Source organism: Dendronephthya gigantea, unplaced genomic scaffold (assembly GCF_004324835.1).
Source record: "Dendronephthya gigantea isolate DGI-Jeju-01 unplaced genomic scaffold, DenGig_1.0 000040F, whole genome shotgun sequence".
Classification (NCBI taxonomy): domain Eukaryota; kingdom Metazoa; phylum Cnidaria; class Anthozoa; order Malacalcyonacea; family Nephtheidae; genus Dendronephthya; species Dendronephthya gigantea.
This window is the reverse complement of record NW_021163050.1, coordinates 870,377-893,802: the sequence shown is the minus strand read 5'-3', so window position 1 is coordinate 893,802 and position 23,426 is coordinate 870,377. Positions and strand designations below refer to the sequence as shown.

General features: G+C 36.7%; 1 protein-coding gene and 7 pseudogenes across 1 annotated transcript; 1 reads left to right on the top strand and 7 right to left on the bottom strand.

Moving 5' to 3' along the window:
• Window positions 1-1,448: 1,448 nt before the first annotated feature.
• LOC114526711 lies at window positions 1,449-1,567 on the bottom strand (annotated as a pseudogene).
• A 123-nt stretch (window positions 1,568-1,690) lies between these two features.
• LOC114526708 lies at window positions 1,691-1,809 on the bottom strand (annotated as a pseudogene).
• Window positions 1,810-1,893: 84 nt separating this feature from the next.
• LOC114526720 lies at window positions 1,894-2,012 on the bottom strand (annotated as a pseudogene).
• A 367-nt stretch (window positions 2,013-2,379) lies between these two features.
• On the bottom strand, window positions 2,380-2,498 carry LOC114526681 (annotated as a pseudogene).
• Window positions 2,499-2,622: 124 nt separating this feature from the next.
• On the bottom strand, window positions 2,623-2,741 carry LOC114526705 (annotated as a pseudogene).
• Window positions 2,742-3,351: 610 nt separating this feature from the next.
• LOC114526706 lies at window positions 3,352-3,470 on the bottom strand (annotated as a pseudogene).
• Window positions 3,471-3,594: 124 nt separating this feature from the next.
• On the bottom strand, window positions 3,595-3,713 carry LOC114526684 (annotated as a pseudogene).
• A 2,498-nt stretch (window positions 3,714-6,211) lies between these two features.
• Window positions 6,212-8,374, top strand: LOC114526638. Its single transcript, XM_028548223.1, has 2 exons — window positions 6,212-6,484; window positions 8,147-8,374. Exons 1-2 carry the CDS (start codon window positions 6,332-6,334, stop codon window positions 8,372-8,374), a joined length of 381 nt encoding a protein of 126 aa, XP_028404024.1. The 5' UTR covers window positions 6,212-6,331.
• The last annotated feature ends 15,052 nt before the right edge of the window (window positions 8,375-23,426 follow it).

Genomic DNA, 23,426 nt, shown 5'->3' with positions numbered 1-23,426 from the left:
TAGCTTCATTATACAGGGTGTCCCAAAAAAAAACGAAAGCTATTGAAATCACCCATAACAATGCAATTGTTAGAGTTTGGTGTATAAATGTTTGCCATGTAGTCATTTTTATGCATGCATATGATGCAGTAAAATTTGCTTGTTCGCAAAATGATATTTATTAACAATATTTACAATTTATAATGGATAACATTATTTAAATGTGCATCTCAAGGACCATGACCTTCGACATGTCCCCTTTCTCTAGCAACACAAAGCATTTAGCATTTTATAAGTTGCATTAAATCCCCACGGGCTGTAATTCTTGAACACAGCATTCAAATTTTAACAATGAGTGATTTCAATAGTTTTCGTTTTTTTTGGGACACCCTGTATATATTACCACATTCTTACCTCATTGATTATTTCCATTACCTTGTCTGAGGTGTATGTAGGGATTGCCTAAGGCATAGTAAATATTTTAAGGCATCTGCGTGGTGAAGATTAACTCTGAATAATTTTCTGCATGATGTACTTGAAACAGTTCATCAACATCATCCTATACAGCAAAAAATAAGAAATCATAATCTGGAAAACAAACATTCGTTTATATTCGAAGATAAAGTATATTTCTTTATGGTAGTCCATGTATATTGTATACTCACCATACTAATTTTTTCATTTCTGCTATCTCTTAATAGTCTGGAAACGAAATTAGAAGAAATGTGACGGTAATTTGGTTGGTAAAAGTAAGAGTTGAAAGCTTTAAATTTTAGGCGGACATATATCGACTGTTATCCATTACAGGGATTTCATAACCTCACTTCTAGCTAATACAAACTTGTTATTGGTCGACCTTATATTCTATATAGTTAATTACTCTTTCCTGACACATTCACAATTACATTCTTAATATCTGGGATATTCCTTTTAGGCAAACTGATAAGAACATTGGAATAATTTTCTATGAATAAATCAAAAGGAACCTCCAACACAAAGCATTTCTAAGACGTCACCCATCCAATTACTAACTTTGCCTCACTTGTTTTAACTGTGGTGATCACACAAGAACCGGTGCTTTTCAAGTGGTATGGACGTAGACATCTTGTGTGAGAAAACAAGAGCTTTTGATCTATGAATATTTTTAGGAAAAGTAAAACAAAAATCATCCTTTTAGGCAAAATGATGAGAACATTGGAATAATTTTCTATGAATAAATCAAAAGGAACCTACAAAACGAAGTATTCCCAAGAGGTCACTGATCCAAGTACTAACTTCGCCTGATTTCTTTTAACTTCGGTGATCAGATGAGAACCAGTGCTTTCCAAGTGCCATGAACGTAGACATCGCCTTTGAGAAAACAAGAGCTTTTGATCTATTAATATTTTTGGCAAAATCTAAACAAAAATATTCCTTTTGGGCAAATTAATGAGAACATTAGAATAATTTTCTATGAATAAATCAAAAGGAGCCTACAACACGAAGCATTCCCAAGAGGTCACCCGCCCAAGTACTAACTTCGCCTGACTTGTTTTAACTTCGGTGATCAGACGAAAACCGGTGCTTTCAAAGTGGTATGGATGTAGACATCTTGTATGTGAAAACAAGAGCTTTTGATCTATGAATATTTTTGGGGAATGTTAACAAAAATATTCCTTTTGGGCAAATTGATGAGAACCTTCGAGTAATTTTCTATTAATAAATCAAAAGAAGCCTACAACAGGAAGTATTCCCAAGAGGTCACCCATCCAAGTACTAGCTTTGCCTGGCTTGTTTTAACTTTGGTGATCAAACGAAAACTGGTGCTTTTCAAGTGGTATGAACATAGACATCTTGTTTGAGAAAACAAGATTTTTTGATCCATGAATATTTTTGGAATACATTGGAATAATTTTCTATGAATAAATCAAAAGGAGCCTACGACAGGAAGTATTCCCAAGAGGTCACCCATCCAAGTACTAACTTTGCCTGACTTGTTTTAACTTCACTGATCAGACAAGAACAGGTGTTTTCCAAGTGGTATGGACATAAACATATTGTTTGACAAAACAAGAAGTTTTTATTTATGAATATTTTTAAGGAAAGTTAAACAAAAATATTCCTTTTGGGCAAATTAATGAGAAAATTGGAATAATTTTCTATGAATAAATCAAAAGGAGCATATCACATAAAGTATTCCCAAGAGGTCACCCATCCAAGTACTAACTTCGCCTGACTTGTTTTAACTGCGGTAATCAGAAGAATACCGGTGCTTGCCAAGTGCTATGGACGAAGAAATCTTGTTTGAGAAAAAAAGAGCTTTTGATCTATGAATATTTTTGGGGAAAGTTGAACGAAAATATTCCTTTTGGGCAAGTTAATGAGAACCTTGGAATAATTTTCTATGAATAAATCAAAAGGAGCCTACAACACGAAGTATTCCCAAGAGGTCACCCATCCAATTACTAACTTCACCTTACTTGCTTTAACTTCGGAGATCAGACGAGAACCGGTGCTTTCCAAGTGGTATGGACGTACACATCTTGTGTGAGAAAACAAGAGCTTTTGATCTCTGAATATTTTTGTCGAAAGTTGAACGAAAATATTCCTTTTGGGCAAATTAATGAGAACATTAAAATAATTTTCTATGAATAGATCAAAAGGAGCATACAACACAAAGTATTCCCAAGAGGTCACCCATCCAAGTACTAAATTTGCCTGACTTGTTTTAACTTTGGTGATCAGCCAAGAAGCAGTGCTTTCCAAGTGGTATGGATGTAGACATCTTGTTTGGGAAACAAGGGCTTTTCATCTATGGATATTTTTGGTGAAAGTTAAAAAATAAAAAATATTCCTTTCGGGCAAATTGACGAGAACATTGGAATAATTTTCTATGAATAAATCAAAGGGAGCTTATGACAGGAAGTATTCCCAAGATGTGACCCCTATAAGTACTAACTTTGCCTGACTTGTTTCAACTTTGGTGATCGAATGAGAACCGGTGCTTTCCAAGTGGTACGACATAGACTTCTTGTTTGAGAAAACAAGAGCTTTTGATCTATAGATATTTTTGTGAAAGTTGAGCAAAAATATTCCTTTTGGGCAAATTGATAAGAACATTGGAATAATTTTCTATGAATAAATCAAAAGGAGCCTACAACACAAAGTATTCCCAAGAGGTCACCCATCCAAGGAATAACTTCTCCTGACTTGTTTTATTTTTGGTGATCCGACAAGAACCGGTGCTTTCCAAGTGGTATAGACATAGACATCTTGTGTGAGAAAACAAGAGCTTTTGATCTATGAATATTTTTGGTGAAAGTAAAACAAGAATAATCCTTTTGGGCAAATTGATGAGAAGATTGGAATAATTTTCTAGGAATAAATGAAAGGAGCCTACAACACAAAGTATTCGCAAGAGGTCAACCATCCAAGTACTAACTTCGCCTGACTTGTTTTAACTTTGGTAATCAGATGAGAACATGTGCTTTCCAAGTGGTATGGACTTAGACATCTTGTTTGAGAAAACAATAACTTTTGATCTATGAATATTTTTGGGGAAAGTTAAACAAAAATATTCCTTTTGGGCAAATGAATGAGAACATTGGAATAATTTTCTATGAATAAATCAAAAGGAGCCTACAACACAAAGTATTCGTAAGAGGTCAACCATCTTAGTACTAACTTCGCCTGACTTGTTTTAACTTTGGTAATCAGATGAGAACCTGTGCTTTCCAAGTGGTATGGATGTAGACATCTTGTTTGAGAAAACAAGGGCTTTTGATCTGTGGATATTTTTGGGGAAGGTTAAACAAAAATAATCCTTTCGGGCAAATTGATGAGAACATTGGAATAATATTCTATGAATAAATCAAAAGGAGCCTACAACACAAAGTATTCGTAAGAGGTCAACCATCCAAGTACTAACTTCGCCTGACTTGTTTTAAAGTGCCTATATCACTTGTGGGATCTTTACGGATTTGAATAGAGCTTGAAAAATTAGTTTATAAGTTCTACAACCCTTTTTGATATAATTAAATAGTTTCGGAAATATTTACATCTAAACATGACGATTTGCCTAAATTTCCATCGTGCTCGGGGGCCTGGGACTCAGGAACCGAGTTCCTGTCAAACATAATATAATCAATTGTAATTTTACTTCTATCTTCTAATAACGTAAAATATTTTAAGAAAAACTCGCCCATTTGCTACAGCCATACACACCGCACCATTCCTGCATTTTTTTCTTGAAAAGTGCAAATTATATCGCCAGCGAAACTCTTCATGTTTACATTATAAAAGACGGCGTGTTTGCAAATTATTCCTGAGTCCCAGTTCCCCAACCGACGTATTTTCGAAACTATTTAATTATATCAAAAAAGGTTGTAGAACTTATAAAAAAAATTTTCAAGCCCTATTCAAATCCGTAAAGATCTCACAAGTGATATAGGCACTTTAACTTTGGTAATCAGATGAGAACCTGTGCTTTCCAAGTGGTATGACACGAAGTATTCCCTAGAGGTCAGCCATCCAAAGTTAAGAAAAATATTCTTTATGGGTAAATTGATGAGAACCTTGGAATACTTTTCTATGAATAAATCAAAAGGAGCCTACGACACGAGGTATTGCCAACAGGTCACCCATCAAAGTACAAAATTTGCCTGATTTGTTTTAACTTCTGTGATCAGACGAGAACCTGTGCTTTCCAAGTGGTATGGTCGTAAACATCATGTCTGAGAAAACAAGACATTTTGATGTATGAATATTTTTGGGGAAAGTTAAACAAAAATATTCCTTTTGGTAAATTAATGAGAACATTACAAAGTATTCCCAAGGGCTGACCCATCCAGGTACTAACTTCGCGTGACTTGTTTTAACTTCATTGATCAGACGAGAACCGGTGCTTTTAAAGTGGTATGGACGTAGACATCTTGCATGTGAAAACAAGAGCTTTTGATCTATGAATATTTTTGGGGAAAGTTAAACAAAAATATTCCTTTTGGGCAAATTAATGAGAAAATTGGAACAATTTTCTAGGAATAAATCAAAAGGTCACCCATCCAAGTATTCCCAAAAGGTCACCCATCCAAGTACTAACTTCGCTTGACTTTTTTTAACTTGATCAGACGAGAACCGGTGCTTTCCAAGTGCTATGGACAAAGAAATCTTGTTTGTGAAAAAAAAACAACTTTGATCTATGAATGTTTTTGGGGAAAGTTAAAAAAAATATTCCTTTTGGGCAAATTAATGAGAACCTTGGAATAATTTTCTATGAATAAATCAAAAGGAGCCTACAACACGGCGTAGATGGACGTAGACATCTTGCATGTGAAAACAAGAGCTTTTGATCTATGAATATTTTTGGGGAAAGTTAAACAAAAATATTCCTTTTGGGCAAATTAATGAGAAAATTGGAACAATTTTCTAGGAATAAATCAAAAGGAGCATATGACACAAGGTATTCCCAAAAGGTCACCCATCCAAGTACTAACTTCGCTTGACTTTTTTTAACTTGATCAGACGAGAACCGGTGCTTTCCAAGTGCTATGGACAAAGAAATCTTGTTTGTGAAAAAAAACAACTTTGATCTATGAATGTTTTTGGGGAAAGTTAAAAAAAATATTCCTTTTGGGCAAATTAATGAGAACCTTGGAATAATTTTCTATGAATAAATCAAAAGGAGCCTACAACACAAAGTATTCCCAAGAGGTCACCCATCCAAGTAGTAGTAGATGTGATTTTTTTGTGGGGGGGGAGCATGAACCAGCACACTTTCATTATATTTTAGTATTACAAAAAATGACGTCACATCCTATTTACGCAAGTAATCAGGCTCTACGGACGGGGTTACCGTAACATTGACCGTCCAGATTGTTCAAAAAATTAGATCAGTGTGAAAAAAAGGAAGTGTGCTGGTTTACGTTTGCATGTCATGTGACCTGTATTAAAGATATTAACTTAATTAATATCTTATAATAAAATAATAATACTTATGCATGATACTAATATTAGTTCATTATGTTTACCAAACAAGATTAATGCGATTCAAAGGTGAGATGAAAAGAAAACCAATGTGTTGATGGGTGACGATGGCATTCCAGTGTAGACGAAGTAAATTGGTGTAGACGAAAAAAATGCGATGATGTAATATAATAAAACTACTATTCACAATGCTCCCAGTAGATGCGAAACAGGAAATAAGATTATTAAATGCAACAGGAAGTAGAATTAGCATGAACGAAGTGATGTAACAGTGAGTAGGTATAAAAAGAGTGGTTTAGCGGCTGTTGATAGAGCTAAAAGTCAAGTTCCTCGAGAAAGAAGAGTTGAGGTTTAAGAAGAAACAGGGAAACCACACGAATTTACTCGTTTTATGGATCAAGTCCAATATCCTGCTGAAGACGATGTCGTTCAACCACCACCAATTGATGTACAACCTGCACCTTTGCCGCCGCCGCCAGCTCAAGCAGATCCCGCGGTTGTGCCTCCAGTCCAAGCGCCGCCACCACATAACGATGATCTAGAGGTAATATTACTTTCTGCTTGTTAACGTTGTGGTTATTCTTCGCCTTATACTATGTTCTGCATAAATCATATCTTAACTTATACTTGGTTTCTTCAATTCTTGGTGAACGTGTTACTGACCCGCTTGGTGTTTCTTGTGAGATTTTCGCTTACAGTTCCTTATTAACATGTTCATTCATGTTGATCCCAATATTAATGTATTGTTCACAATTAGAAGATTGTTTATTTGGTAATTCGATTTCTCTTGTCCTTCGACTATTTGCTTGCTGTGTTCAAATATTAAGCATGAATCCTACTTAGAAGATGGTTTGTTCGGTTTATCTTGTACTAATTTTTCGCCTGCCGTGTTGTTTGGGTATTTTGGGCATTTATTCGGCTTCTCTTGAATTGATAATATTATTTCGCTTACCATGTTGTATTTTGTTCGTCAAGTATTGTTCGCAATGACAAAATTGTTTATTCGGTTAATTCCCTTGCATGATTATTATTCATTTACTGTGTTTGTCCTTATATAGTGTTTATAATTAGAATATTGTTTATTCGCTTTAATTGTCTTTGATTATTGATTATTCCCTAGCCGTGCTTGATTTTCCCGTATTGTTTACAATTGCAAGATTGCTTATTCAGTTATTGTGTTTCTCTGTGGAATGATTGCTCGGCATGTTGTTCGAGTATTGACCACGGACGATTATTTAACATGTTTCCCTGTGAAGTGATTGCTTGGCGTGTGGTTCAAGTTTTGATCACAGGAGATTGTGTTTCTCTGTGGAATGATTGCTTGGCATGTTGTTCAAGTATTGACCACGGAAGACTATTTAATGTGTTTCCCTGTGAAGTGATTGCTTGGCGTGTGGTTCAAGTTTTGATCACAGAAGATTGTGTTTCTCTGTGGAATGATTGCTTGGCGGGTTGTTCAAGTATTGACCACGGAAGATTATTTAACGTGTTTCCCTGTGACGTGATTGCTTGGCGTGTGGTTCAAGGTTCGATTACAGGAGATTGTGTTTCTCTGTGGGATGATTGCTTTGCGGGTTGTTCAAGTATTGACCATGGAAGATTATGTAACGGGTTTCCCTGTGTACTGATTGCTTGGCGTGTGGTTCAAGTTTTGATCACGTACAGGAGATTGTGTTTCTCTGTGGAATGATTGCTTCTTGACAGGTTGTTCAAGTATTGACCACAGAACATTATTTAACGGGTTTCCCTGTGAGGTGATTGCTTGGCGTGTGGTTCAAGTTTGATCACAGGAGATTGTGTTTCTCTGTGGAATGATTGCTTGGCAGGTTGTTCAAGTATTGAACACGGAAGATTATTTAACAGGTTTCCCTGTGAAGTGATTGCTTGACGTGTGGTTCAAGTTTGATCACAGGAGATTGTGTTTCTCTGTGAAGTGATAGCTTGATCTGTTGTTCAAGTATTGTCCACAGAAGATTACTTGATGTGTTTCTCGGAAGTGACAGCATGCTGGGTGTGGGGTTCAGGTATTGATCACAGAAGATGATTGCCTTGTTGATGTGTTTCTTCCTATCCTCAATGTTTGCATGGTTGTGCCAATACCGATCACGAAAAAAGAAAAAAACCAAAAAAAAACGAGGGGGCTATTATTGTATGTTGTTGCACTGCTTGGGGCGCATGTTGATATTCATTGTTCGCCCACTTGTAGAGCCTCCGCAAGAAGTACGATGAATTAAAACACACCATGGATGGACTAACAGAGACATCTGTTCAGGCAACTTTGACACGTCTCATTCGTTTAGCTTCTCGCCCGCTCACACAATTCAACAAACACGAGGCTCTCGAATTAGTCGAATCAATAAAACATGCTGCTCATGATACGAAACACGAAAAAAGCACATTGCTTCGCTCTGGTCTACGAAACTCTGCGTGGTAAGCTGGATCAGTCCGACCAGCAATTTCGTGACTTACTCCTCCCATTACTTGGCGATAAAGATCAGGAGAAGGTTCTTGATGTTGTTGCTAAAGTTGAGAAACGGAACGCACGCCTTCTCCTCCAAGAAAGCCAGAAAACTCCTGGACGTCGATTTGTTGCCTCTCCTAGACCTTCCTACCGACCTCCCATCCGGTGTTTCTATTGCGGCATTCCGGGCCATCTTCAAGCTCATTGCTGCTAACGGGACCTGGACGACTCTGGGCCATCACCGTCGTCAACATCTAAGCAGCCTCGATGTTCTCCGACGAACTCGTGAACATATTCCGCATGTGTTGACTGCACTGCAATGCTAGTGTGCTATATGAATGATACTTAGATATTCATAATACCTAATGTGAATTATATACAGAATACGGAAAAAAAAAACCTGTCATATTTAGACATGAAATATACCTTTATTTATACTCTAAGCTTTGTGTTGCTTATTCATCCAGGGTTACGGGTCCATCACACGAGTCCATCAGAAGCCCTTACCTTTCATTTCCATGTTAGGTTTTGGGAATATATATATACCAATTGCTAAATATAGAGCTTCAGGACACATCGAATATACAAGTATATCACTACTTATTCGATCATATGTCTTTCTATGTATGTATGTGTATGTATATATGTATATATATATGTATATATATATATGTATGTGCTCTCTTTCCCACATTCCACTTCATTATTACATCTTAACATTACTATTTATTCCATGGGAAAGTCCCTCAAGTAGTCCTCCAAATAGGGGAGGTTCATGAATACACGATTCTTGACAACATGCTCTCCATTTTTATGTGGTTATCCCTTGCCGTCAATAATTTTCCGTCTTTATATGAGTTGATTATCCTGAAAAAGAGTACCTCAATCACCTCCCCCAGTATTATTGCTGGGTCAGGATGGTCGCCTCCTATACTGACGGTGGTTTTGATTCCCACATTGATCCTTATAGATAACTACTGGATGGGAATAGGAATATGACTCAGATTTTTACGAACGCCTTCATAATCTGACCGTGCGCAGCGATTCTGCCATACCCTGGGTCGATTATCGTGGGAACCCAGCCACCCGTCGGTGACAGGGCGACTACCCTTGACCCAACGTATCTCAATCGTGTTTTTTCCGGTGATACCCTGGCGGAGCCTTCCACGCTTTTATTTCGTGACCCCAAGCACTTCTGTGCGAGTGAATTGCACAACCATGTCTAACAGTGGAGATGCATGATTGGTGACTCCCCCACTGCACAACAATTCCAGGTGTTGGAATGGATTGAAAACTATGTTTCTATTGACGGCAATGGTTTGCTATTCAGAGTTCACCTGCAATTAAACCAAATTTCAAAATGTCAAACGGCTTCGAAGCGTTTGATGATTGTCTTCAAAAGTGCTACCAAAAAGACCTAGATTGGAAACTGTTACCAGCAAATTTGAAAAGAGTAAGTGAACCTCAGTGTGTTATACAGGGTGTATAAAAAAAATGTCCCAAATGTAAAATTTCTGTTTTTCAGGATATTTTGCAGAATTTGGCAATTTTTTTGTGTTCCTAGAGATAGTTAAGACTTATCTGGTATACCTAGGCCAAGTTTGGTTTTTCATTAACAAAATTATGTTACCGGGGGGGGGGGGTGGTTCCTTTCCACTGATATTGAGACAGCTTGCGCGCGAAAATGTGAAGCTGAAATTGAGATATTATTTAGCTGTCTAAAAGTAGGAAAGCTTTTTAATAAACTGTCAAAGTTTCAGGAAAAATAATGCAAACTGGGAGCAACGCGCGCGACCCCTAAAAGTGACAAATATTTCATTGCGCGCAGTGGATTAAATGCATGGTTGATTTTAGCGTGACTGATCTGATGCAAGGCTGCATGGGCAAATGAATAAATTAAAGCGAGAAACTGAGCAAGAAGACGAAGCGATTTAATAACAAGATTTTTATTCTTGATTTTAATCCTCAACATTTCTACCATTTCTTTCTAAGCAAACTGCGGCTCGTCTGAGCATGGTAAACACTGAACGCCGAACCACATTTGTCTGTCCTGTCTCAAATTATCCATTTCGTTCGAAATTCTTTCTTGCAAATCGCCTACGCTACCACCGGCAAATCTAGGCGAATGGACAGACAAATGGTTCGCTGTTCAGTGTTTAGTATGCTCAAACAAGCCGTAGTTTGCTTAGAATGAAATGGTGGACATGCTGAGGATTAACATCACTTATAAATCGCTTTGTTTATGTGTTCAGTTTCTCGCTTTAATTTATTCATTTGCCCACCTTGTATGAGATCGGTCACGCTAAAATCAACGATGCATTTAATCCACTGCGCGCAATGAAATATTTGTCACCTTTAGGGATCGCGCGTTGCTCCCAGTATATTTTCTGAAACTTTGACAGTTTATTAAAAAGCTTTCCTACTTTTAGACAGCTAAATAATATCTCAATTTCAGCTTCACATTTTCGCGCGCAAGCCCTCTCAATATCAGTGGAAACGAACCACCCCCCCGGTAACATAATTTTGTTAATGAAAAACCAAACTTGGCCTAGGTATACCAGATAAGTCTTAACTATCTCTAGAAACACAAAAATTTGCCAAATTCTGCAAAATATCCTGAAAAACGGAATTTTTACATTTGGGACATTTTTTTTGATACACCCTGTAGAAAAACCAACAGCATTTGTGTCAAAAGACAATCAGTTAACATACGTGTTGTACGTCTTGTATAGGTTTGCAGCCTTTTTGGGAAAGGAATGAAGCAGAGAGAAACAATAGTATTGTTGGGCCTGCTGTCTCTCATCTCCTTCTGCATAGGCCATGATTGGCAGCAATTGATGTGCACGAGTTCTGGACTGAACCTATCATCGTCAGCCTCGTTCCCAGGCGCTTTAAATAAAATAAAATATAGAAACACTACAGGCTTTTTACATAGATCAGTGGCTAAGCAGAGCGAGCTCGCAAGGAGTTTTGGGGAGGACGCAGAGAAGGAAGCGCCTGGCAGAAAATGCATAAAACATGGCTGCCGACGATTTATTATTTATAAATGCAAATGAGGAACTTACTAAAATTCTGTCCCAATTGGAAAGACCGATTCACAGAAATGTATGCATGGGGAAAGTTTTATGTCCAAACGAGGAGTGTTTGGAGAGAAGAGATTTTTTTGTTGAAAATGGTATCGCACATCATTTCCGAATAAAACATAGGCAAGAATATTCAAGCGAGGCAAAAATTCGCCAAAAACTATATGAAGAAGAAACCAGAAAGTGCATGGATAAGATATTTGATTATCGTCGAACAAAGGTATGTACCTCTATATACATTTATTTTAACTCTTCTGAAATTTTAAAATATATTAATTGCCGTTTGAATGGAATTTTTTTTATGATACATTTTTTATGATACATTTTATGTATATTTTTAATACAGAAAGAAATTTACAAAGATGTAAATGTTATAGCCTGTGGTCGTGAAATGAAGTGTACGGTGCGAAATGAGCGTGAAGCTGCACAATTTATTTGCCCGCTGTTGTATTATGGCGGAGCCCTTCATTCCTACAGCAAAGGAAATAAACCATGCGATGTTGTCGTCAAAAGCGCTGGTTTACAGGCGAAATCCCATTGCTGGTTTATTAAAAAGCAAAATGATTGCGTGATGTCCTTTCAGATAGAATAATTTTTTGTTAAACGGGTAAGTCTGCAATAAATTATATAAACATTTACTGTTTGATGTCACATCATTTTTTTGTGACATCTTAGACTTGTATATTGGTGCTGCCTTATTTTTTCAAATTAGCTTGTATGGTAGGTGTGAGGGTTACTTAAAACCCAGAATCTTACCAGGGAGAAAAAATAATTTTAAATGAATGATGGGGTTCATAATCTTAAAATGCCTACAACTTACATAAATTGATAAACATGTATTCAATTAGTAATTTATTTTTCTTTTATAGAACCAGACATCACATATTCCTGGTTCTAGTGACATAGTGTCATTAAGTGATGTTATGTCCACCCAAGGCAATATTCCCCAGCCTTCTGGTGACATCCACCTTGACATACTTCAAAACATTTTCAAACATGAAGACTTTCATGGCATACAAAGGACAGTGATAGATGCCATTGCAACAAATAGAGATGCTTTAGCGGTAATACCAACAGGGGGCGGTAAATCAGTATGCTATTGGATTCCAGGTCTGTCATGCACTGGCATTACTGTTGTAATCACACCTTTTCAACGACCAATCAACGACCAAATTTCAAAATTACGAGGCTATGGAATAAATGTCTGTTATGTTAATTCAAGTATGACCCCTGAAGAACGGGACAATATATTCATGCACTAACTGATAAACAATCAGTTCGCAAATTTTTTTACTTGACCCCAGAGTTTGCTATGTGCCACCTGCTACAGCATGTTTTCAAGCAATGTCAGAGAACGGAACATTATTGCGATTTGTAATTGACGAAGCACACTGTGTTGACACATGGGGAAAAAGCTTCAGACCATCGTATGCTCAACTCAGAACACTTAAGCAGTTTAACCGACCCATTGTGGCATTTACAGGAACTGCAACTAATCAAACGAAGCAGAGAATTGTAGAGAAACTAGGCTTGGTTCAACCCCTTATTCTCCAATCATCCTGCAACAGAAAAAATTTGGTTTTTAAAGTAATTAGCAAAAGTGGTCCACATGCAAAAGAGGATGTAGTGAAGTATGTTCAAGAGAATTTTCCAAATGTTTTTGCGGTATTGTGTATTGTTTCAGTACGAAAGATACTGTTGAGCTGGCCTATCTATTTAAATCCAAAGGTGTTTCATGTGTGTATTACCATGGACAACTCGATCACTTTGAAAGAACTGACAATGCTCGAGCATGGTTGTCAGGAAAGGCACAGATAATATGTGCTACAAGTGCTTTCGAGATGGGCATAGATAAACCTGATGTCTGTTTTGTCATCCACCTCAGTTTACCTCAGTCGCTTGAGGAATATTACCAAGAAGCTGGGAGAGCTGGTCGTGATGGAAACACCTCACACTGTGTCATCATGTTCCGATTTGAGGACAGAAACAAACTGATCCAGCTAATTCACAAAGCAGCATCTGAAGATCTCATAGAGTTTCAGATGCATTCATTGAATAGAGTTGTATCCTATTGCATGTCCTTTATCTTGGAATATTTTGATGAATTTGATGTAAATTGTAATAGATCATGTGACAATTGCCTTACAACACCGCCATCCCCCAAGGATTATACCGTGGAAACCATCAACATATGCCTGTGTCTTGAACAAATGTTAGCTGTTAATGCAAAGATTAATGTCAGGCAGCTTGCCCTCACTTTTAAAGGCTCAAAATCAAAGCGTGATGTAGAAGCTAAAGGGTTTCACCTAATCCCACATTATGGTATTGCAAAAAATGCTTTTAAGAATGATGCTGATTCAATTAAATTTGTGCAATACCTTATCATCAGTGAAGTTTTAATGGAAAATCTTCGTGCAGTTGATGACAGATTTACAACAACATACATTACTCTTGGGAATAAAGCAACCTTGGTAAGGAATAAAGAAATACAAATTTTCTTAATCTTTTAAGGGCCAAATAGGAAAATAGGTTTTATGATTGTGCCAAATAGGTTTTATGATTGTGCCTGTAGACATAAAAATTCTTTAATGTAACTCTTTAACATTTTGAAAGAAATATGATGAAGAAGTGCTATGATCAATCTGTAGACAATAATATCACCATACATAGTTTTGAAAGAAGAGTTAGGTATTACTGTTAGTTACTACTACCTAATACATCTAAAATACTGTATTAGTTGTTCATGTAAGTCATCATTGTCTCACTAGATGTATACACTTATACATACAGATATATGATATAAATGTTTTTTTAATTTAAAATTGTAAGGACTAAATATGAAACAAGGATATTTACCTTGAGACTATATTTAGAAATGTTTTGAGTTCTTAATTATGCTAAATTGCTTTGTTTTTAAATATTTTTCTATGTACATAACTTGCAGATTAAACAAGCTTCTATATAATAAGCTTCTACATAATAAGCTTCTATACATGTCCTGTTGCTGGTAAGAAGGAAACAATATTTCTCAGTGGTAATCAAGTATAACTGTTGTCAGCCCAATTCTGCAGAATTAAATTTGAAATTATGCCTAATTATGTAGAATTTAAAATGTCTGTAATTCTTATCCTGGGAAAAATATTAATTTTTCTTTCTACAAGCAACTAAACATGTGGAAACTTTTAGACATTTCCATAACATTGAGGTAAAATTGTAAAATATACTGTTTCATTACTCATTGTCAGTCTCTTGTAAATTATCTAAAGATATTTTCCTAAAAGAAGGAAAAGTCTCATGAAGTTTTGCTTCAAATTTTTCTTCCACTTTTTTCTCACCCTTCTTAATGATTTCCATGAAAACTTTTGAAACTGGTTTTGGTACAGTAGATGTAGTGCTCTTTAAAGGATGTTCCATAACCTCCCCACCAGATGACACAGCGAAAAAGTTGTTAGAAAGGCAAAACCACATTCCCTTAACAACATCTGGCAAGGAACTCTGTTCTTTGTGCTTCGTTGTTGGGTGATAGTTGAAAGGTTGGGTATATGCTTGTCTAGCAGACCCAATAATATCTAGGTTACCCATCAATCGTTGGCACATTTGTACTGATGTGTGACCTTAACAAGAAATAAAATGGTTCAGTAACTGACTATATCAATTTCCAAGAACTTTGTTGAACTTTAAATAAAGATTATTTAAGCTGATAAAGATTTACCAACTGATTATAACTCGGACATACAGTATAGACTATTAAGAAAGCAACACCAGCAACTGTTCCTCTAGTCGCTCTCTTTAGTCTTGCAAATAGCGTATTCAACATAAAATACTGTAATGTTGAATGTTGTCCTTAAATTGAATATAGGTATTTAACTATAATTATACTCTACCTGTTGCATAGTTCTTAAGAGGTCTGACAATATGGGTTTCCACATATTCATCAAGATCTATGTTATGACCGCGTTTTCCACTTAACTGACATATTATTCTTCATCATACATCGGAAAGCAAGCGGCCAAACGGACGTGAAATTCACCACATGCACGAATGCTTCTGTCCAATAGTTTCGGAAGTTCAATTGTGCAAAAATAGGCAGTAGTAGAACCCATGCTGTCTCTCGCATGGTTCCATCTCCTTCTTTAGACGTGGTTACGAACAAGTCCAACAATGGACCAAACAAAGAAAACATTTGTTGTTGGTAGCTGTGACTGTTATCACTTTCAGTGCACTTTTTTAACCAATTCTTGAAACTACTAAGTAGAATTGTATTGTGATTTCCATTTTTTCGCAATGCTCCAATTAAATCCTCATTCGATGGAAATTCTTTTGAGGCCGCAAACTCCTGCACTACTGCAAAGCCATATGCACGGCTTGCATCCCTTACCGCCTCTTGGATATGGTTTAGGTTCTGCTCTTGGAACTTTCTCTTCTTAAATGCTTCTTCAGTAAGTTTTGGTCTTTTCATGACAGAGTTAACAACTTTATGGAACCCTCCCTTTCCATGTGCTTTGAATGTTGCTTCGCATAAATGTCCATTTGCGTGCATGTCTCCGGGTATTTCAGTCATCCAACCATATGCTGTAATGTTCCTGTGCTTTACACTGCGATTTACTTTACATGTTCCAACATCGCCGACAACTGCTGTAGGAAAGCCTTTGCAATCGGATCGCCTGTACTCGTATGCATCACTCTGAGTTGGAGGATCGCTATCATCCATATCTTCGATTGGGGTTTGAAATGAATTATTGTTGCTAAAACTGCTGTCAAACCTTTGAAGCGCTTGTACTAAAGGATTTTCATTTTCTCGCGAATATCTCTGAAAAAGTTCTACTATATCTGTCGATTCCATGGCAGTCGCAATTTCTAGTGGACTTGGAAATGAGCCAAAAAATGCGCCTTCGTACTCCGCAAAATTTTCCAACAAAATTCTGGTTGCTTCAAAGTCAGCATTAACTATAGCAATGGTCATAGCTGTGGCTCCACATCCTTCTTTTGCGTTAGGGTTGACTCCAACTGCAAGTAGAAGCTTTACTACAACAAAGTTCCTTGTTTCAACTGCACAATGGAATATCGTTCTTCCGTACTTGTCTCTTGTGTTATCAATCAGCTCAATTTCGCTCGAAAGCTTCTGTATAACGTTATACAATGCGTCATCATTTATAGAGTGACTTGATTCTTGAGCCATGATCAAAATTCTTTCGTACAAAGATCTGAATTTTGAATCTTTTTGTTGCTGAGCTGTCTTCTTGGTCACAGATCCTGAAGATATTGTCCCATCATCACTGCCCTCGCCCGAATCACCATCAGATTCAGTCTCATCAACGTCACACATACCTGCTTCTATCTGTTTTTCATACGATCGCAGTTGTTTGTCTATTTCTTGCATTTCAGTGCCGTGCATATCTACTGACATCATGAATTCATATTGCAATCGGGCAGAATTTAGATCATATTTCTTCGCAGATTTGTCAAAGGGAATTTCACAATGATGAGGACAAGGAATGGAAAATTCTGCACCAAACTGTTCTAGAATGGCAGCGGTACCGGTAAGGGTTGAATTGTTCTCCAAAGACAATCCAAGGTGAACAACATCCGTCTTGGTACATTGATCATTTAAACAACATTCTTGCTTCGAAGGAGGGCCAGTCATCCCATAATTTTTTGTGTTCAGGCATAGAATCTTAAAAAGACACAGAATAAAAAGATTAACTATGAATATGGTATGACTGAGAAAAAGATAAATACAATAAAAAGACTCAAAACCTTATAGTGCGCAAGTACATTGTACAATTAATATTGTCAACAACCCAGGAATATCTACCTTATTTCAATTATAGCCAATCAAGTGACTCATTGTTTACAAATACCCGCCCTTACACACTGTGCATATTATTTAGTATTTACAGTATTGTGTAATACGTACCTAAAAAGAGATCTTTAACTGTAATTTCTGAAATATCTGTTTGGGCCATTGTGGCAGTTTCCTTACACGTCATTAGATCTTCAATTTTGCCAACATTTGGTATAATTGCTCCTCTTACGGTAAAATTCCACATTTGGGGCCCCAAAGTTTTGAAAAGTCGTAGATGGTGTTTCCTTCCACGATACATATTCATGTTATCCATCAACAAAATGACTGGTGTTGTTTCAGGGCATTTTTCTCTGATAATCGCTGACAATTCTGCTTGGTGCTCATCAAGAAAATTATTTCTATAATGGAAAAGTTCAGGAAAAGATTAATAAGCTTGATAAACACTCAGTGTACTGCTCTCGACCAGTCTTATCAAATTCTTGATGAAATCAGTACATAAGACTGCAGCGCGTTCTCCAGCACACGGTCATGATAAATGAAGACTAGTGAGAGTTTTTGTTATTAGTCCTATTATAAAATTTCATCTAAATTCTCATCTTAAGGTATAACAAGGACAAGTCCCAGGTCTTAAGGTTGTTTCTTCTAGGCCAAGTCAAGTTCATTCAATCAAATAAAGAGAAGCAAATAGCCAAATGACTGGATGGGTAGCATGGATTCCTATGCACATGTGGTTATATCATAAATTGTGATAATGGTATGTACATGCACCTCATGCAGTGATAAAAATAGCATACTTACATTGTATCCCAATGTGGAGTCAATCCAATAGAATTCAAAAGATTGATAAACTGTTTCCCAGCTCCATATGTGACACAAACAAGACCAAGGAGCAGTCGAACTTCATTTTTGCACTTATGATTCCTAACACTAAGTAACAGAGACAAAGCATTAACACCACACATTAGTTTATATTCTGAGGTTTTGTTAACTTTTTGCCTTTTATCTGTTACTAAAAGTGCTTGCAGAACACTATGCAACAGTGGACACTTCTCTTCAAATTTCCCAACCAGCGTCTTGAAGATTTCTCTCTTGAGTACGTCTTGTACGACACTTTCATCTCTCATTCCAAAGGAAGTAATTTTTTCCATTTCCTTCACTTCTTTTTCAATTTGTTCTTTCTGTGATGTTGTAATGTCTTTTGCATCACTGTCAGCTAACTTTTTAAGTTTACTTTCATACAACACAAGCAATGCAGAATTTAATTTCGAATACTGCTCCAAGTTTCCTTGATATTTTTTAGCAAGTTTTCTCGCTCTGTTGTCACTGTCTAGTGCTGAAACAACCCCAACTGCTTCTTCCACCAAAGAATTCTCCTTGATCTTAATTTCATTTTGTACCATCAAAATTTCACTACTATCCACAGTAAGCAAGCACTTACGAACAGTAGAAATTCTCCCCTGTGTATTTTTTACTGCCAGATTGGAATAAACAACTCTTTGTTAATTGTTAAGAAAAAGTGAATTGAGAAAAAGTGTATTGGGCTTTTATAAATATGTATTATCAAAGTATCCCCCATTATTGCACTAGTACTGGTGACAGTCCTGATGATTAGTAAAGAGAATTCAATGTATTTAGATGTAAATTGGGTACATTGTTTCAACTTCAGAAAAGGATACATTGTTTCACCTTCTATCATTTTTCTCTTTTAATCACAGTTTGGGAAAAGTCCCTTGATTGACCTTGTTAGTATGCTTTTCTCCTCACTAGGTAAATTGAGTAAAGCCATCAACAGAGACTGTTTTACACATACATTTGGATCCTCGTTATATTCGACAATGTGTTCCAAATCTGCAACCAAGCTGTGTTGTCTTTTACTCCAAGGGCCACTTCACAAATGATATGCTAGAATACAGTAGGTATAATGCTTTAAAAAAGATTCTTTGTGTTAACACCCAAGTTCATTAGAAATGTGATAAAAAAGAGATTATGAAGTTGAATGTTGATTGCATGTATTGCAAAATGCTTACTTACATGCAGATCTCTTGGCTGGCTTGGATTGAACAACAGCTTTTGATTCTGGAGACAGTAGATGTTTTTCTGCTCTTTTTTTAATTGGTGTACTAGTAGCACCAGGCTCTAGATGTTATTTAAATAGTGATTTAAAAACTATGCTCACATAAAAATACGTATCATAACCTGTTGGATAATAACCCTTGAGGTTGTAAATGGCAATATTAAACGTTAACTTGAGGTTTAATTGACTGGTGTTATTGTGGCAGAGCTTGGCAGCTGGCCCAGTCATCTGGCATAAAAAGTGTTTGAAATATACATACTGTATGGCATTAAAAATCATCGTCAGAACTTGAAGATGCTATTGTAAGGATAATTTTATTATCAGAATATGAAGATGGTCGACGGATTTATAAAGGATAATTTTATTATCAGAATATTTAAGATCAACACGAAAGATTCACTGACAGTCTACTCTAAAAACGTACAAAATATTATATAAAATGCAATCAAATTCTGTAAAAAAACTATTACCGTCAAATGAGAACTCCTTCAGCGATTGCTCCAGGTCATCCATATGGCCACAAACCACCAAAAACGCAAGAACGCACGAGTGAAGTGTCGAAAAGCTCGATTTGTCAGAAATGGCATTTCTGGCAAAAAATATTTGCATTTTCTGCCAGGCGCTCCATTTCTCCGTCGCGTCCTCCCCAAAATTCCTTGCGCGCTCGCTCTGCTTAGCCACTGATCTATGTAAAAAGCCTGTAGTGTTCCTATATTTTATTTTATTTAAAGCGCCTGGGAACGAGGCTGTATCATCGTGTGGATGGTCGTGGCTTCACCTACAGGTATGCCCATTAATTATAGAGATCTTAACATTGACGTTTACGCTGCCAGCTAACCAAAAACGGCGAACTTCAGTCTTCAAATCGTATTTAAAGAAAAACTGTTGCCTGTTCCAATTAAGGTCGATTTTGGCATTAAACTTGAAGTGTGAATTATAGTTCCGGTGTGGAGCGAAATTTCAGACCTCTGCGAAATACCTCACCAAGCGTGTCAGGTCAGGAATTTTCATCAAGCGTGTCGGGTCCAAATATATGATGCTTGCTAAATTCTTAGTGGGGGAAAACTGTGTTTTAGAGTTTAGATAAGAAAGTTATTATGTTAATTTCTATTACTTTGTTAAAGATTTCAATTTGACTTCGCTAAATTTGAATTTACAAACACTTTAAATTTCAAAGCTCATTGTGCGGTCGTGGGCCACGAAATACGCAACATTTGATAAATACGGTGGAATGATTTTTAGGTCCATATACGAGTTACAAATGATGATCGTTAAATATTTCTAATATAGACATTGCTAAATCTAAACAGCCAATACATGAACTCATTGTTGCTGCTTACTAAATAGTGACTAGGTCAAATGCGATCCGATTTTGGTGCTTATAAAATTCATATAGCATCACCTTTGTTTATTTTATATTTTGACATAGGTAATTGGAACCATATTGTAGTTCTTTGTAGTTATAAGTTAATTTGTAACAATTGTCTGAATTAAACAAACTAGACAAAAAAATTAGGATGTTATGTATATGTGGGCAAAAAGGGAATATAATGAGTAATTTAAAAGCAAAACAAAATATTTTGGCCTACCTTAGCCAAATGAACAGCAAAGGCTCAAGACTTGATGGATCAACCATTTCGCTATACGGATCCTAAAGCCGTTTCACCATCCGTCAATTTACTTTACGGATTGTAAAGTTATTTCACGATCCGTGCGGATCGTCAATTTACTTTACGGATCGTAAAACCATTTCACGATCCGTACCGACCGTAATAGCTTATCGTCAATTTAACCATCCGTACGGATCGTACAATTATACCTTACGAGCCGTCAAACTATTTTACCATCCGTACGGATCGTGCATAAGGCTTCACCAAATTCACGATCCGTATCAGTTCGACAATATTAGACAACCATCAATTTATAAAAACTACCTAAATTTATTAAAAAATGATATTTAGATATTCCTGATGGAGTGACTGAAGAGGACAGAAACACTCAAGAAAAAGAAAAAAAGAATTTTCCGAATTGCTGCTGTTTTGTTTCTTCCGTATAATTGATGAAAAATGATGAATGATTTATCTGAAGATGATGTGAGAAGATTAGTAAGTGCTTTATCTGAACATCGTGAAATTTTACAAGCAAATGATAATACGTCATTTCATTGGAGCAAATTCATGAAAAAAGAAAAAATTATGAAAAATTTAATAGCAAAACGTTAACGTATGTAGTTAATGTACCCAGAATTCAAGACATGAGTATCTTTGATTTTATTGATAGTTTAAAAGAACTTTTTGAAGCGCTTTTGAGTGTCGCACGTTTAAACAGCAAAAGTGATAATGACTATGCGCGTTTTGTTTTTTTAAATGCGCCTTCATACCTGTTTTCAACACCTGTTGTGAAATTGAGTGAATTGTCGTCGCAATTTTTCTTGGATACGTTTTCAAATATGCAAAGTGGAGATAATGCAGTTGCAGAATGGTGGACAACATCGGTTTCGATTTCGATATTTTCACTGGAACATGTAAAAGCTAAACAGAAAAAAACAACTAAAAATAATAGAAAATCAAAAACTTACCCGTTTCTGGGTAAGGGGAAAGACGATTCAGGTGGTGCACGTGCTCAATCTTCAAAAAACAAGACGCCCGCTAGGCGTTAACCTTGGGTCGGTGTATCGATGCAAAGTTAGCTCATTGTGTTTGTCTGGTTGATATTTAAAATTGCACCAAATACCTTTGGGAGTACAATTGAATTGAATTGATTACCATATATGCCATGATAATGAAAGTATTTACAGTTCTTTTGTGTATAGATTTTAGCAAGACGATGAAAAATTTGATAAGAGCTTTTGTGCTGAAAACAAATTAATAACTACGTTGTTTAGAAAATCTTTGTTTGAATTGAACCATGACTTTGGTACTGTGTGTATATTTGGGTTGTGTTAAGCCAGGGATGGATTTACTGGGGGGGGGTGCGGGGGGTGCGCACCCCCCCTAGCCGTGGCCAGAGGGGGTGCAGGGGGGGTGCTATTTTCTATGGTAAAACAAAAAAAATATTGGAGACAATAATTTGAGTAATAAAATAAGATAAATAATGATAAGCAAACTGTGAACAATTAAAACTGAAACACAATATTAGTCACGCATGACTAGTGACAACTAGTGCCTTGCTGCCTGCAGTGGTACACGTCGTGTCTTGTCGTTAAAAATGTCAATCACATTGTTAATATCCAGTTTCTTTGTGATATCCCTCTCAGATGACAGGAGGCATAATTCAGACATTTTTTCATCGGTGAGTCTGTTTCTCAGCGGTGTCTTGACTCGTTTCATTGTTGAGAAACTTCTTTCTGCCTCTGCAGAAGAAACTGGCAAACTTCGCTTTAAGTGGAAAAGTTTCATCAAGTTCGGGTAGAACTTTGGATCCATGTTGATTGCACTTGCATTGACCTCGCTGCTGGGGTCACACTGCAGTTTGAATTTCTGTACTTCAAGCTGAAGCAGTGTTTTATTTAAATCCAAGTTATGAGTGCCGTAGTGATCTACCAACTGTGACAGCAGTTGCTCATCAAGGTACCTTGGACTGGTTGCATTCAAGGAATCCATACCTTTCAAAATAACCATGTTCTCTGGAGGGAATCTCAAAAGCATCTCTGCTAAAATCTTGTCACACACTTTCATAACAAAATCCTTGGTGAATTGAAAGACATCAACTTCTGTATCACTGAAGTGGGATCTTAAGCTATAAACAGGAGAGGTTAGGCTTAGGGGTATTGCACATTTCTCACCAATAGCTTTAGCTTCATCTATGATAGAAGATATTGACTCGTCTTGTTTGAAAACGTTATAGCTAGAGCTTTCTTCAAAACAACACAGGTGAGGATCATCTGTCCACTGGCTAGCTTATGGTATAACCCCCCAGCAGTGATAGCAGGATCATCAGTGTCTGCGGCACGTTTGACCAGCGTCAACAGAATTTCTTTGTATCTTGCACAAATAACATCTAATACATAGAACATAGAAGACCACCGTGTTTCACATCGCCCTGGCATAGCCATAACATTCA

Excerpts from the sequence above, each read along its gene's own strand:
- LOC114526638 (XM_028548223.1), top strand. The coding sequence starts at position 6,332 with ATGGATCAAGTCCAATATCCTGCTGAAGACGATGTCGTTCAACCACCA. Across the intron at positions 6,485-8,146 it reads CACATAACGATGATCTAGAG|AGCCTCCGCAAGAAGTACGA; the intron begins GTAATATTACTT and ends GCCCACTTGTAG.